Raw genomic sequence first — 13,430 nt, 5'->3', positions numbered from 1 at the left:
AACATTTACAAATGAAAACGAGACACCATAAATTGTGTGAACAGCATCAACGGCAACAAATACACAATTCAAACGCATATGAGATAGATAGTACGGAATTGTTTGTTGGCACATGAACCGAAAATGTGTGTGTGTGGTTGGTGTTCAGTCGGAATTCAAAGTTCCAGTCAACGAATTCATGCATCAGGCCATACAATGAACACATCTAGTTCAAAATAATAAAATTTTATAAAATAATACAATAATAATTGTAATGAGACAATGGAAAATCGTTGAATTGTTCGGTGCTGAATTTACTGTCTTTTCGGAATTATAGAGCAGTCAGCATGATGTCATGCGAAAGCAGAAAGACAGAGAGTGAACATCCATGTGAACAGTTTCGACTTATTTCTTCTTCTTTTTTTTTGTTATTTATTTTCGCAAACCGACCAAACGACAACCACGATGAAATGCTATTGCGCTGCCATTTGATTTTCGCATATAAGAAACGAGTAGGACAATACAGCAATAAAAAAGATATATACAACAAGAAGCATGCAGTCACACACACACACACAATAGAAAACCATTTGACATTATGCCGCATAAAATCAACACACAAACAATAAACTGAGAACAAGAAAAAGAGACCTCATTCGTTTTGCCATAAAATTGTAAAATTGGATTCTTGTCATCTGCTAAACGAATCGGTTCGCACTGTATGTGTCCCGTGTATACAGTGGCCCATGTCTACTTGTAGAGACCGGGTTAGATGTGTGCATTTGCACAAAACGTTTGTCGGTTTAAATTTTAGATGGCCATTTCCGTTTGTTTGTTTATTAGATAATTTGGTTTTGCCTCCTATTTCATTATACATGAGCATATACATAAACTAATATAAGGAATTGGAACAACTTTAATTTACTGCCCGAACATTTTCGGTACTAATTTTCAACACCAAGACACTGTGCCACTGCCCATATAAATTGAAGATCGTACCAGTGCAGATCAGAATATCACCGATTTAGCCATTTTTCAGTAGTTGCACTTCCCGTAAAAATTCATGACAACAATATAGTTGAACCCGAAAGTGTCTTTAAATATTCATAATTTTTTATGATGTCATTTTCGAGCTTCGATGATTTTTTTCCCTTTCGATGAATATAAAAATTCAAATCTATTAACCAGTCGTATGGTGATGTTTATTCAAAGAATGTGGCTTATTATCTAACAAAATGCGAAGGAGCAAAATCTAACAAATTGTGAAGGAGTGGGTGGTGGTTCATGTGTGGTGTGTCATTCATGACGCGTTTGGGTTAAAATTTCATTGCAAAATATTTGTGGTTAATTCGATGCCATGAGCATCAGATTTTGGGCTAGAGATTGTGCTTTTAGCGGTGAACTTTATACATTTTCATTTGGATTTTAAATGTGAAATTAATTTTCCCATCAACATCGTTGATAATCCCATACTGAGCGAGTATGTGCAAAGCACAGCGGTCCCACCATCCGCAAACGTTGTCATTTTTGAATATTTGAAATTAATCTGAAGAATAAATATGTTCGCCTGGTGAATGTGATCTAGCGTAAAATTTGCATGAAATTACACGAGTAAAAACGTCACCATTTACAGTCAACCGTATTCCAATCTTTAAATTCGAATATATCCTGCGGCTACTAGCTATAAAAAGCGGTGCAATTTTGTGGCGCACCTCGGTTAACTGTGTATTATATTTGCTATTGAGTGTGAGCGAATGAGAAATAAAAAACACACTGCGCTCCACATTTAACGTTCTTGTTCTCGTTCATTTGCTTTATGTTCTCGATTGTTATCTCATTTTAATTAAGGTCAATTAAAGATTTTCTTCGGAATAATTTTATATGAGCTTTTCATTTAAACCGCTTTGGTTACAAAATCAAATTCGGATTTTATTATGTGTGCATGGATACGTTTACACTAATTCCACGTTCTTCTTGTCTTTTTTTATTGTTATTTCATTTGTCTCATCTAGTGAAACCATTGACCGTGGACATTTTAGAAACTCCACCACAATTAGTTGCCGAACGACGATACGAAATAAGATGCGAAAGTAGCGGATCTCGACCGAATGCCATCATAACATGGTACAAGGGAAAGCGTCAACTGCGAAGGACAAAGGTACGTTAACAGACACGTCAGATTTTATATTTGAAAAAAATTGTCACAGGGATTTAGATAAGTTTTGTAATTTTAACTTTTTGATTTTGAAAGTGCATTCGACGATATGTTTCGATGCAAAAATTGGGTGGGAGGTTCATGCACAAAAACGCTCAAAATAACATGAATAAAATTACAATTATCCAATGTGCAGAAAAAGACCCTAATTTGTTTTAAAAAAAGGAGTAAACTCTTTGATTTCATCAGTTCGAAATGGGTGTATAATATTCGATTAGTTTTAATTACACAATTAAACGAAGTATTTTTATTCCCCGGGGGTGACAACTTTAATGAGAGCTCCAAAATAGAATAACGACGATGTTTTTTTTTACATAAAATGAATGTAATGTGGAAGGGAAAAAAACAATTTCACATAAAATTTAATTCCATCGAATTTAAGTCAATTATGACGAATTAATTTGATTGTGGCAATTAAAGTAACGGAAAAAGAGAGACAGAATATATATTATAAACGACTGTATACGTAGTGCTTGTGGGTTTGTGCGGTACATACAGTGTACTCATAACATATCAGCAAGGATAAAAAGATCACACGAGCATAAATGTCGAAGTGAACTGTCGATACTTTGTTGCAAGTAATCCATAAAAGAAAATTTAAATGCTATAAAAAATTACACTCTCTTTCTCTCTATCGTAAAATAATTTTTTTATTTCATTTTAATTGTTTGAACAGCCGCAGGAATGACATTTCATGATGGAATACATGTGTCAATTTTAAATTGCTTAATACACACATACACAAATGTCGTTTGACAGACTCCGGCTCTTCTCTTCACTCATAAATGGGCGAGCGCGCGTACACAATTTCATTCAATAAATTTGAATAATTTAAATGCATTTCATGTGCTTTTCTTTGTGCCATCATCAAAATATAAACATCCAAACAACGCTAAAAGCCATTAATAAAACGCATGACATGATACGAAAAGCGGTAATTAGTGTGACATTTTTTGTTACGTTGCGCATAGGATTGAAATAAAAGCATTAATGCTTAAAATAAAATTTCGTCAAAGCGAATATAACTCGCTCACGAAATTTAACGTGAATCATAAAAAAACCACCACCCACCGAACATCGTTGAACGAAACAGAGCAACAAACGCATTCGTTGCCATGGATTGTCATAAAAAGAATTAAATAGTTTTTCGAGTTTCGAATAAAGTGACGAACATTTCCGACATTCTTTTTTTACGCACGACTAAGTAATGCCTTTGAATGTCATGAGATGTTTTTATTGCCATTTTCGGCTGCCGGCACACATTTAAATGTTGCGTTAGTCGAATCCGAACGAAAGCTTTAAACTTTCACATTGCAGAAAAAGCATTTAAGAGCATTCTGTGAAAATCTTGTAGCGCAAACATTATAATGCATTTGAAAATAATGGTGATTTCTTTATCTGTTGTGACGGCTTTAACAAAACCGCAATGCAATTTTGTCGCATGGTATTTGTAGCGGCGAAAGTCAAAACGATGAACAAAGAACCCATAAAAAGGATGTGGCCAGCATAAAACAAAGCATTTTCATATTATGAACACATGCATTCGACCAAGTGACACAACTGAGAGAGAGAGAGAGAGAGAGAGAGAGAGAAGACACTGCGAGAATGAACTTAAGGACTCAACATGAGCCATTGTACGATTGCATTTTGGTCTTAAAATCCCGGAGACAAGTTGCTAATAAAATTTGTCTTTCGAATGGTTGTCGTTTGGTTTGTTGCATAATATAAAGTTAGTTTATAATAAATACTTGCTGAGTGCAACATCATCAACATCGAACAAATGTTGGAATGTGACTGCCAGTCAAATAGTTTGACTTTGGCGAATGATGTCACATCGACAGATACATCTCTCTCTCTCTCTCTCTCTCGTGCAAAAAGTGCACATTAAATGGAAATTTATAAACGAAATATAGCAGCAGCTCAACTGACGAAAAGTGAAAATTACCACATAGTTTTCATATTTGATGGCAAATGCATGCTTTGCTTGTAATCCATCGCTGAGATTCGCAGTTTTGTTTTGTTTTTATTATCGTCGTACGATATATAATGACATAAAATGAACAAAAAATGATGTATATAATATGCTTCTCTCTTGTTTCTGCAAAGGGGAAAGATATGAAGAGGGAGAGAGAGAAAGAAAGAAAGAGAGAGAGAGGTGCATCGAAAGAGTGAATAGTTGATGCAAGCAATGAATGAAAAATACGAGATAAATGAAATTTGCAGGGAAAAAAGCTGGTTTGTCTTTTGCAACACATTTATATTTCGAAACTAACCAAAACTGTTTGAAATTCATCCATCTCCGTTTATATAATGATGTCGCGTCCATAAAATTCGTTACAGTGTTTTGTATTTTACAAGATGCATTTTGAATTGTGAGACGAGAGGAATGGTTGAGATTTGTGTGAATGTGTTTGTTTCGAATACACCCCGAGGATGTTATAATCAAAACGAATAATGGCATCCAAATCCAAATACACAGACAGACATATACATTTCGTTGATTTTTCGTTCGGTTTATTTGCCTAGCACACATTCTGCCCGATCCAAAGTCAACGCTGTACATATGCACTATAAAAAAAAAAACAATAAAAACGAGACTAACTTGTTTCGGTTGTATGCTAATGCATTGTTTTGCATGCATATGTGTGTATTGTATAAGAATTTGCGATGTGAGAGTGTGTCAAGTGGTATAACAAATCCAATAAAACGTTGTGCATTTTTGCTTCGAGTGTGAATTATATCGCTTTTTGCCGATGTTGAACTTCGAACACACCAACCTCTCTCTCTCTCTCTCTCTCTCTCTATCTATCTCTCTCTGATTTATCCTACGATGCACAATTTATTGAAAATGCAAATAAACGACAACTCCTTTTCTCTCTCTCTATCTCTCGCTTCCCATACTCACTTTAAAAATCTGGAATTTTTTCTCGAACGGGTGTATAAAACAAAATACGTACTTCGTTTGACATTGTGTTGTATTGTTCTTATTTTGACAACGACAATCCTGTGTCGTTTATTTGTCTCACAGTTGTCTTCGCAACAACAACAAATATTTGCTTACCCATCTTATGTTTTAGACATGCACTGTGAAACGATACGATAACGAAAAACAAACAAAAATCAAAGCAAAGAAAGAAAACGTTGAAAATTCCCTGACATGAAATCAAAAACAATAACATCGAATTGTCGAACGGTTTAAAAAAGAAAAACAAGAAAAAAATCAAAGAGTTTTCAAAAGACACGCCACCCCAAAAGAAAAAATAGAGACCGAAAAAATGAATGATGACATTTCAAATAGATACGACGAATCATGAATCGTTTACGAAGTGAAAACAATTGCACAAAAAAACAATTTTCTCAATTCGAAGACAGAAATTCATCATCAGCAAAGAATGTGTCAACCAGAGAAAGTTATTTGAAATAATGTAGATTTTTATAATATCATTGTTCGATAATGTGAGGTAGTTCAGGTCCATTTTTTTCAACGATTCTTTCGGACTATTCGAAGCGAAAAAATTGTATTCAAAGCAAATTCTAAAACCAAAAAATGAAATGCTCAAATGCAAAAAAGCGACGAATTTGAAACAATAGCGTGGAAAAGGCGAGTGGTTACATGTCACTTTCATTGTTACTCCATTTGCCTGTGAAATCGAATATCGGTTTCAAAATGTGTTATTCCCATTTTCATTGCTTCACATTGTTCCATTGCGTTGCACAAACCGTTAGAATGAGAAAAAAGAAAATGATTCGTCGATGTCGAAATTGAAATGTAAAATATTAATATTGCAATTTTGAAAAGACCATTAAATTACGAATGAATCAGCAATAAAAGACGACGAAAATAGTGCGAATTCGAGCTTCGTTCTTTTTCCCAAAAAAAAAAAGCTTTCCGAATTTGATGATAACTTTTTATTCAACCAATTGTGTTTCATGTTACTTTATTTAATCTAAAAAAATAAACAATTCGATTTATTTCAAGTTTTCAACACACTATACATATCAAAGTAACCAACTGTGCGAGACATATTATAGAAGCACCCACAAAGCGTCATTTATTATTCATAATATTGTCTCAATCCTATGGTTCGTGCTCTTGCTCCGGATTTATCAGACGCGTCGCAATTTTTATTTATGTTTATATTTATAGGCAATCTTTGAACAACAAAAAACACCAAAAATGTATATATATTCCGCCCGTTTAGAACACATGCAATAATCTCACATGTCTATTGGATCCATCGATCCGGGTTTCGATTTTGTTTCTCTTTCGATTCATTCTCTCGATATTTATAAATAAATTTATACATTGCATTTTCCAGGATGAGACAGTCAACACAACAAGTCGCTCGGAATTAAGTTTCGTGCCATCAACTGAGGATGATGGAAAATCGATAACATGCCGTGCTGAAAATCCAAAAGTAACAGGACTATTTCTGGAAACAACGTGGAAATTAAATGTTGTCTGTAAGTACAATTGGCATTTTTTTTTTCGGAACCGAAAACAACACATCCGTTGACTTATGTCGTTCAATTTTTTTTTTTCGTCTCTTTTTTTGTGTGATCATGTTTTTTTATTTTTGTTTAAATAAATTTTGTAGGTATATATTTTTGTCGCTTTAGAAAATCAGTTTTTCATGCTGGAATTTCAATTTTTTATTTGAAGCCTGTCACAAGCGATGTGTACTAACAGTAATCGTACTGCTTTTTGTATTATTTTCGATAAGTAAATTGAAGCTTTTAAAAGTATATATTTGAACATGAAAAAAGCGAATGTTTGTCTAATTTACATATTAAATCTCGTAATGTGTATTTGCTAACTTAGAACAACTGTATATTAGAAAGTAAATATGTTGGAATGACACATTGATCGATGTCAATAATTTACAAATATTTTACAAAGAGATGCTGTTTATTTAAACGGAATGGTATTTCGGATTTCACGGAAGCAGTGTAAATGAAAAATAAATTAATCTCACGATACGTGAATGTACCGGCCTTTTTAAATCCATTTTCAGCTAGTTTTTATGCCGAAATCAATTCTCTGGATTTTCCAATCCAACGAGGAAGCACAAATTACGGTCATTTGTTAGACGTGTTCACGAAGAAATTCGCTCGAAAGATTTACTATTGATTTGCATTTGAATGATTGAACCGAAAAGTATATGTAAATTTTATTAATGAACGAAATACACGATAAATCGTGTAGCACTTTAGCAAATTCGGAGATATATATATTTTTTTTCGATGACCTTTGAGATTTAGGTCGTAATTTGATTTCAGCACTTGTCAGCTCATCCATTCATATGCGCAAATTTACAACGGACGATTTTTCGTATCATTTACAATCAATTTCAACAGCGTGGATATTTGATTTACTTGAGTTACTTAGCTTTGATTCAGCCACGCTCTGCCCGCACTCCATTTAAAGCAATGTATTGGGTTTCGAACACGCAGATGTGCTGCCACCTGGTATCTCAAAGTTAAGCTGCTATAACGCACATGCTTCTTGTAAATGAAGAAGAAGAGCAAAGCAATGTCTTTACATAGGGTCGAACTTATAAATATCAGAGAGCAGCACAACTGCCGTGTTCAAAGTGCGATTGCCTTTCGGATTCAGCGCATATAATGCAAAAGTAGTTTAAAATCATTACATTTAATTTTTCAAGTAAACTATATGACAAAAAACTCAATTAGGGTTTATTCTGTTTGAAGTCAATATGCTTTGGTTTTTCGCTTAAAATTGGTTCACTTTTAACGTTAGAGAGTCAGAATGTAAGAGTCAATGCAGTAAAGCGAATTTGGTTTTATATCCTTTGATTCGGTTGTATTTTCACGGTTACCGCATTCGAGTCATTCAAAATCAAAAGAGAGAAAGAGAGAGACTAATCTAAAAACCGATTGAAGCGTAACAAAGCTTTGAATGTTCAGTTGAATGTTTTCTCTTCAAATGGCCATCCTTGACTCAATTTCAACCGTGTGTATCAAATATTCAAATCGGTATTGAATGGTCGTTCATTTGCATTCGTTTTACAGTTTTACATAGCTCGAATTACAGCGAAGCTCTCTGCCAACTCTTCAAATTCGATTTCAAATCAGGCGCAATGAGCCACGTGCAAACCAGAAATATGGATACGATTTCAATGGACACGTCGCCACGTTTACCCATGAAAATGATACGTATTTGGGAGGCGCGCAAACAAACTATGATACGACTTTTTCCATTTGATTATTATTTATTTCATTGAACAAATACAAATGCCAAATTTGAAATTCGAAACGATTTAAATTAAGGTTTGGTTACCAATTCCGTCTTTATCGAAAAAAAAAAACGGGAAAAATTTCCATTTCGAAAAATTGGCCGATATTTATCTAGATATACAACTTGAACAAAGAATATATACATGCGAAGTACGATTTCATGTGAAAACCAAACACACGTGATAAATGACTTAACGTATCAATGAGGAAAAGGTGTGTGGAAAATGAGTTAATATTGAACTGAACGACAGAATCATCATGAGCATGCTATTTTCCATTGTAAAAGTCCACCAAATGGATTAATACTTCGATATTCATATGTTGATGGTTGCTTTTTCCGTCGATTTCGTGTACGGTTATCGTTCCATGATTTTACACAATTTTTACGCTGAAAAAAAATATGTTGCAAATTCATGGAAAGGAATATCTTGTGAGCCGATCGATAAAAAGTGCAAAGAGAGAGAGAGAGATTGACCACAAGTTTGCATGTCATACTGTGTCCATTTTCAAAGTTATGTCTCCGCGAACACTCAGTTTTAAAAACACTTTCACATCACACTTTGTGAGCGGATTCGTTTGCACGGAAACAAGATCTGTTCGAATTGAAATGGTTTCGAATAGTTTTTCAACACAAAAGGCAATTTTTAACAAGCGTTTTTCTGCCTCGAAGCTGTGAAGAAGAAAAAAGATATGATTCCGATTGATTTCGCGTGCGTATAACATTTTTGTGCTGTGCAATCATTTTTCGTGGGACTGAACATGGTTCGAATTTCATTGTTAAAGTCGCGCGCTCTCGTTAATCCACATCGATTCGAAAAAGCATTCACAGCATATCCCGATGATTCCAACATATCAATAACAACAACAAAATTAAACGTGTTAAATTTCATACAATACATAAAAATTTCGATAATCTGGATACACATTTTCATCGAATCATTCAGAAAGAAGTTTTTTTTTGCGTTCATTGCAAATGTTGTTATTTTTTGTGTATACAATTCATATGTGCATTCATTTCAACAGTTTGAGTTCCTCTTCGATTCGCCGGGTTCTATTTTAATATTGTTAGCAGTGCATAATTTCGACTACAATGTATTCAATCCGAATTGTATTACTGTTTAAATGGCCGAAGTTTGGAAAATTTGGTTTGCATCGAAACGATCACACCAGCATATATTCCAGCATGAATGGTACTTGGGTTTACCAATGTGTATGCCCGTTTACCGTGGCTAAGCTCATTTATCGAATGGCTTTCTATAGTATACACAAACATTGGTCCCACACAAAGCCTTCCGCATCGAGTATACACACTCGCAAACACAAAATGTGTATAAAACCAACACCAGTTTTGTTGTTCTTTGGTCGTCGTCGATTGCCACACAACGGAAAAGGTAAATGACATAGAAAGAAGATGAAAAAAAAATTATATAATTACACAACATACAAAAATAATGCTTAGTCAGTCAGTGGGATAATTTTATTTATGTGCGTTTTTATACGAACAGTGTAACTAATAGCATTTGGTAAATGATAATATACGTAGTATAGAGGCGATAGCATACATACACGAGCGCATGCATGTAATATATACAGAAGAGGTGGCTTCACCATATGATATGGATATGGGAAGAGACACGATGATGCTGGGATCGGCGTGTGAATATGTGATGCAAGCGTTCGGGTAACAGAGATAGAGTAAAACCAATGACGGGAGGTGGATTGAAATGAATGCCACAAATTATACAATTGTTTGGTTCAAGCTCAGTGAATTTATAGTTCTCTCTAGAGTGAATGCCATGGCAATGCTTCGTAAGTAGATTCGCTTCATGTGTGTATTTTTCTCTTTTGAGCACTTTCTCTCGCTTCCCGATTCCGGGCAGCACATCGACGAATAACAAGAGTATGTGTTAATGCACAAGTAACAAATGTACGCGTTAGTTTACACTAAATATAAGCCATAAATACCGATTCAATATAAATATACAGGCATATATGCGACATCTACAGCTGCACATGCTGTGGATCGTTAGAAGCATGCCCAGCAGCACATAATTTGCACTAAAAACAACAACTCTTTCAAGCGCGCACACACACACACACACACACATACGCATCAGTGAGAAAAAGAAGGGAAAAAGTGAGGCAAATGCGAACGTAGTCGATTTTTTGTATGTTCGTTTTGTCCTTGGTGCGCGCTCATTTTCCGACCCGCGCCAACAACTTTATATATATATGCCTACATAACTATTTATTTACATCATACAATAAATGCACTATATTCCAAAGAACGGCAGTCTATATTTTGCAATAGTCACGCGCTCATGTGTGTTTGATTCGATCCAAGCGATCAGGATTAATTATAGAAAGCTGATGCCATAGAATTTTGTCAATGTTCACTATATTTTTTTCGCTCTGCCTCCCTCTCCGCCTTTTACGACTCTCAGACCTCCCTGTCTCGCTCTCTTGCTTTTTCGAATTTCCATCGTCGTTTTGACCTGATTAATGTTTTAGTCTCGGTTTAGTTTATTCCCACAAATTCACAGACAATTTTTTTCGTCCATTATTCGTTTCTATTTCAAATATAAATTTAAAATGCATACATCAGTTTTGGCATCCACTTCAACCGTCCAAACTCATGCGCGGACTTACACAAATTTTTGTGCACACTACATGAAATCGAATTTTGTATTAAAATACAGATTTACGGAGGAGAGACATCAAGCGTGGAAAGAGAAAAAAAACACAATTTAGATATCCGGGTCGTTGCATACGTCAATCGCAGTTTTGCTGTACCATTGTTCTCTCATTTTAATTACATTTTGATCAAAATCAGATCAAAGAACGCACAACGAATGGTTTTGGTTTTTTGTTTCGATCATATACGCGACCGCACAATAAAGCTGCATTTGATTAAGCGTTAACGCTGATGTTGAAATTTTTTGATATAACCATTGATTGGAACAGCACTAGGATTTCAGTTTTTTTTTAAATACAAAGCCAATTTTTGAATAGTACGAACTATTCTATCGTAAACATCTCCTTTGGTTTTTCAATTAATCCATCGATCATTTATTGCAGTAAAAACAAAATGAATCGAACAAATTTATGATGGGAGATTTGACGACTTTTCATAAATTCGATATGAAATCTTCTTGCCAAACATTTCAACCAAAAGCTATATAATTTGCGAATGCAAATCATCACTTTTTATATATCTGCGTTTCTATTTATCTCACTCGAATTTTATTTTGTTTTATGGATTATTTCCGAACATTTGTGATTATTTTTTTTCGAGCATGGTATTTTGTTAAAAAAACATTGTAAATGATGGCCGCAAGATGTGATTCAACAAAACCCCCAAGAGAATTGAATAGAAGAATAGTTTTGAATGTCAATAAAACCAATAAATGTTTCATTTTCAGATCCACCGATTGTAACATTGCGCCTGGGATCAACATTATCGGACAACATCAAAGAAGGCGATGACGTGTACTTCGAGTGCTTGGCGGTGGCTAATCCCCAATGGCGAAAATTGTACTGGTTACACGATGTAAGCAAAAAAATGTTATTCGTTATTCTCTATTTTTTTCGGTCTCACACACATACACTATATCTCTCCTCTCTTCCCTTCCATCAATTCCTTTTGATTTTATTCGCTTCGGTTCTGCTATTCAACATTTTATTCTATCGGTTTTATTACACGATTTTATTGGGCGAGAAATGCACAAAATATATGTATATATCAAGCGCTGCAGTGTGTCTAAATTTCTGTTTAATCAAATAAAAAAAATGTATATCAACTTTTGTGCCATTTTCAGCATTTTGTCCATTTCGATCGCCCCAGAATGGGTTGGGTAAATATTATTACTGCCGTAAAAAAAAAACTGACTGAGACAACGATGAGAATAAATTCTGCGAAAAAGCGATTTTTCGCCCATTTCAGCAGCGCAATGAGTAAATATTTCGTGTGTCTACGTATGGTGCATCATAACACACATAAATGTCCACATTTATTTATTTTGAATAAAGCCTTATCGTTCGTTTCACACGCATCTACTGCATACATCGGGGGTCATAAACAATATTATCAATCTGGTGTGACTTTTATTTTCATGACACAAGTACTTTTTTTAACAGCTATCAGTGGCGGTCTTTATTTTCTCTTGCTATTTCTCGTTTTCTATCCATCCCATCGCTTAAAGCTCTTTTAATAAAAAATAAAATAACAGCAGAGCAAATGCAGTGTTTGAAACGATCAATTTATCGAAAACAATGACAAGAAACAGAAAAAAAAACAGAGAAGAGTCAAATGACATTTAGTTTGGTATAACAACTATAAATATAACCAATTACAATTGAATGGTTCGTCATCATATTTCATGTGTTGCAATCATGTTAGCTTTCATAATTTCCGTTGCTCGTGGAGTGTTTCGTAGCTTCTATATTGAAGCACTTCAACTAGCACATTTTTCTTCAAGTCTTTGTTCAATTGCAGCTTCAATCGTTTTTGATAATGTTGGTGAAACAAATTTAAGAAACTCAAAAATGCGATAGCATTTCATGCGAATCATAAAATATTGAAAAAATACCATGAAAGAACGAAAAAGTGAGCTGGAAAATCCATTTCTCTCTGGAAATGGAACGTCGAATGAGGTGAAATAAAGAACAAAAGACAAAACTCTTGAGCCAGCATATAAAATTGTCAAACAACTTAAATAGTATCATATAATTCTTTTAGTTTATGATACATCGTCTGCCATGATTTTTGTGCTCTTTGTTCGTCGATGCATTTTTTCGGGGTGTGAAAGTGGCTTTTCGATATTTTCGTAGTCGTGTGACAACAATAAAATGTCTTAAACATTGAGTGATTTTGTGCTGTGTTGATTTTTTGTACTCTGTACGTTGTTACAATCGTCTCTCATGATTGTGTATTTGGTTGTATTCTGTTTTTAGTTTTGGTCATCATCCGTTCTCCGGT

The 13,430-nt window shown here is 34.5% G+C and overlaps 1 protein-coding gene across 5 annotated transcripts in view; it reads left to right on the top strand.

Annotated features, from left to right (window-relative positions):
- Positions 1-13,430, top strand: part of LOC116337194 (nephrin-like) — a 279,498-nt gene that overhangs the window by 236,421 nt on the left and 29,647 nt on the right. For all 5 annotated transcript variants that reach the window (XR_004200788.1, XR_004200789.1, XM_031761577.1 and 2 more), the window contains exons 9-11: positions 1,992-2,137; positions 6,514-6,658; positions 11,875-12,002. Coding sequence is in view for 3 of the 5 variants with exons in the window: in XM_031761577.1 (XP_031617437.1) it covers positions 1,992-2,137; positions 6,514-6,658; positions 11,875-12,002 (419 nt within the window). In the remaining 2 variants the exon portion in view is untranslated. The remainder of the gene's footprint in view (positions 1-1,991; positions 2,138-6,513; positions 6,659-11,874; positions 12,003-13,430) is intronic.

This window comes from Contarinia nasturtii, unplaced genomic scaffold (assembly GCF_009176525.2).
Source record: "Contarinia nasturtii isolate CC-2019 unplaced genomic scaffold, AAFC_CNas_1.1 Cnas_scaffold_220, whole genome shotgun sequence".
Lineage (NCBI taxonomy): Eukaryota > Metazoa > Arthropoda > Insecta > Diptera > Cecidomyiidae > Contarinia > Contarinia nasturtii.
Note: the sequence above shows the minus strand (reverse complement) of the source record. Positions and strands in the feature narration are given on the sequence as shown.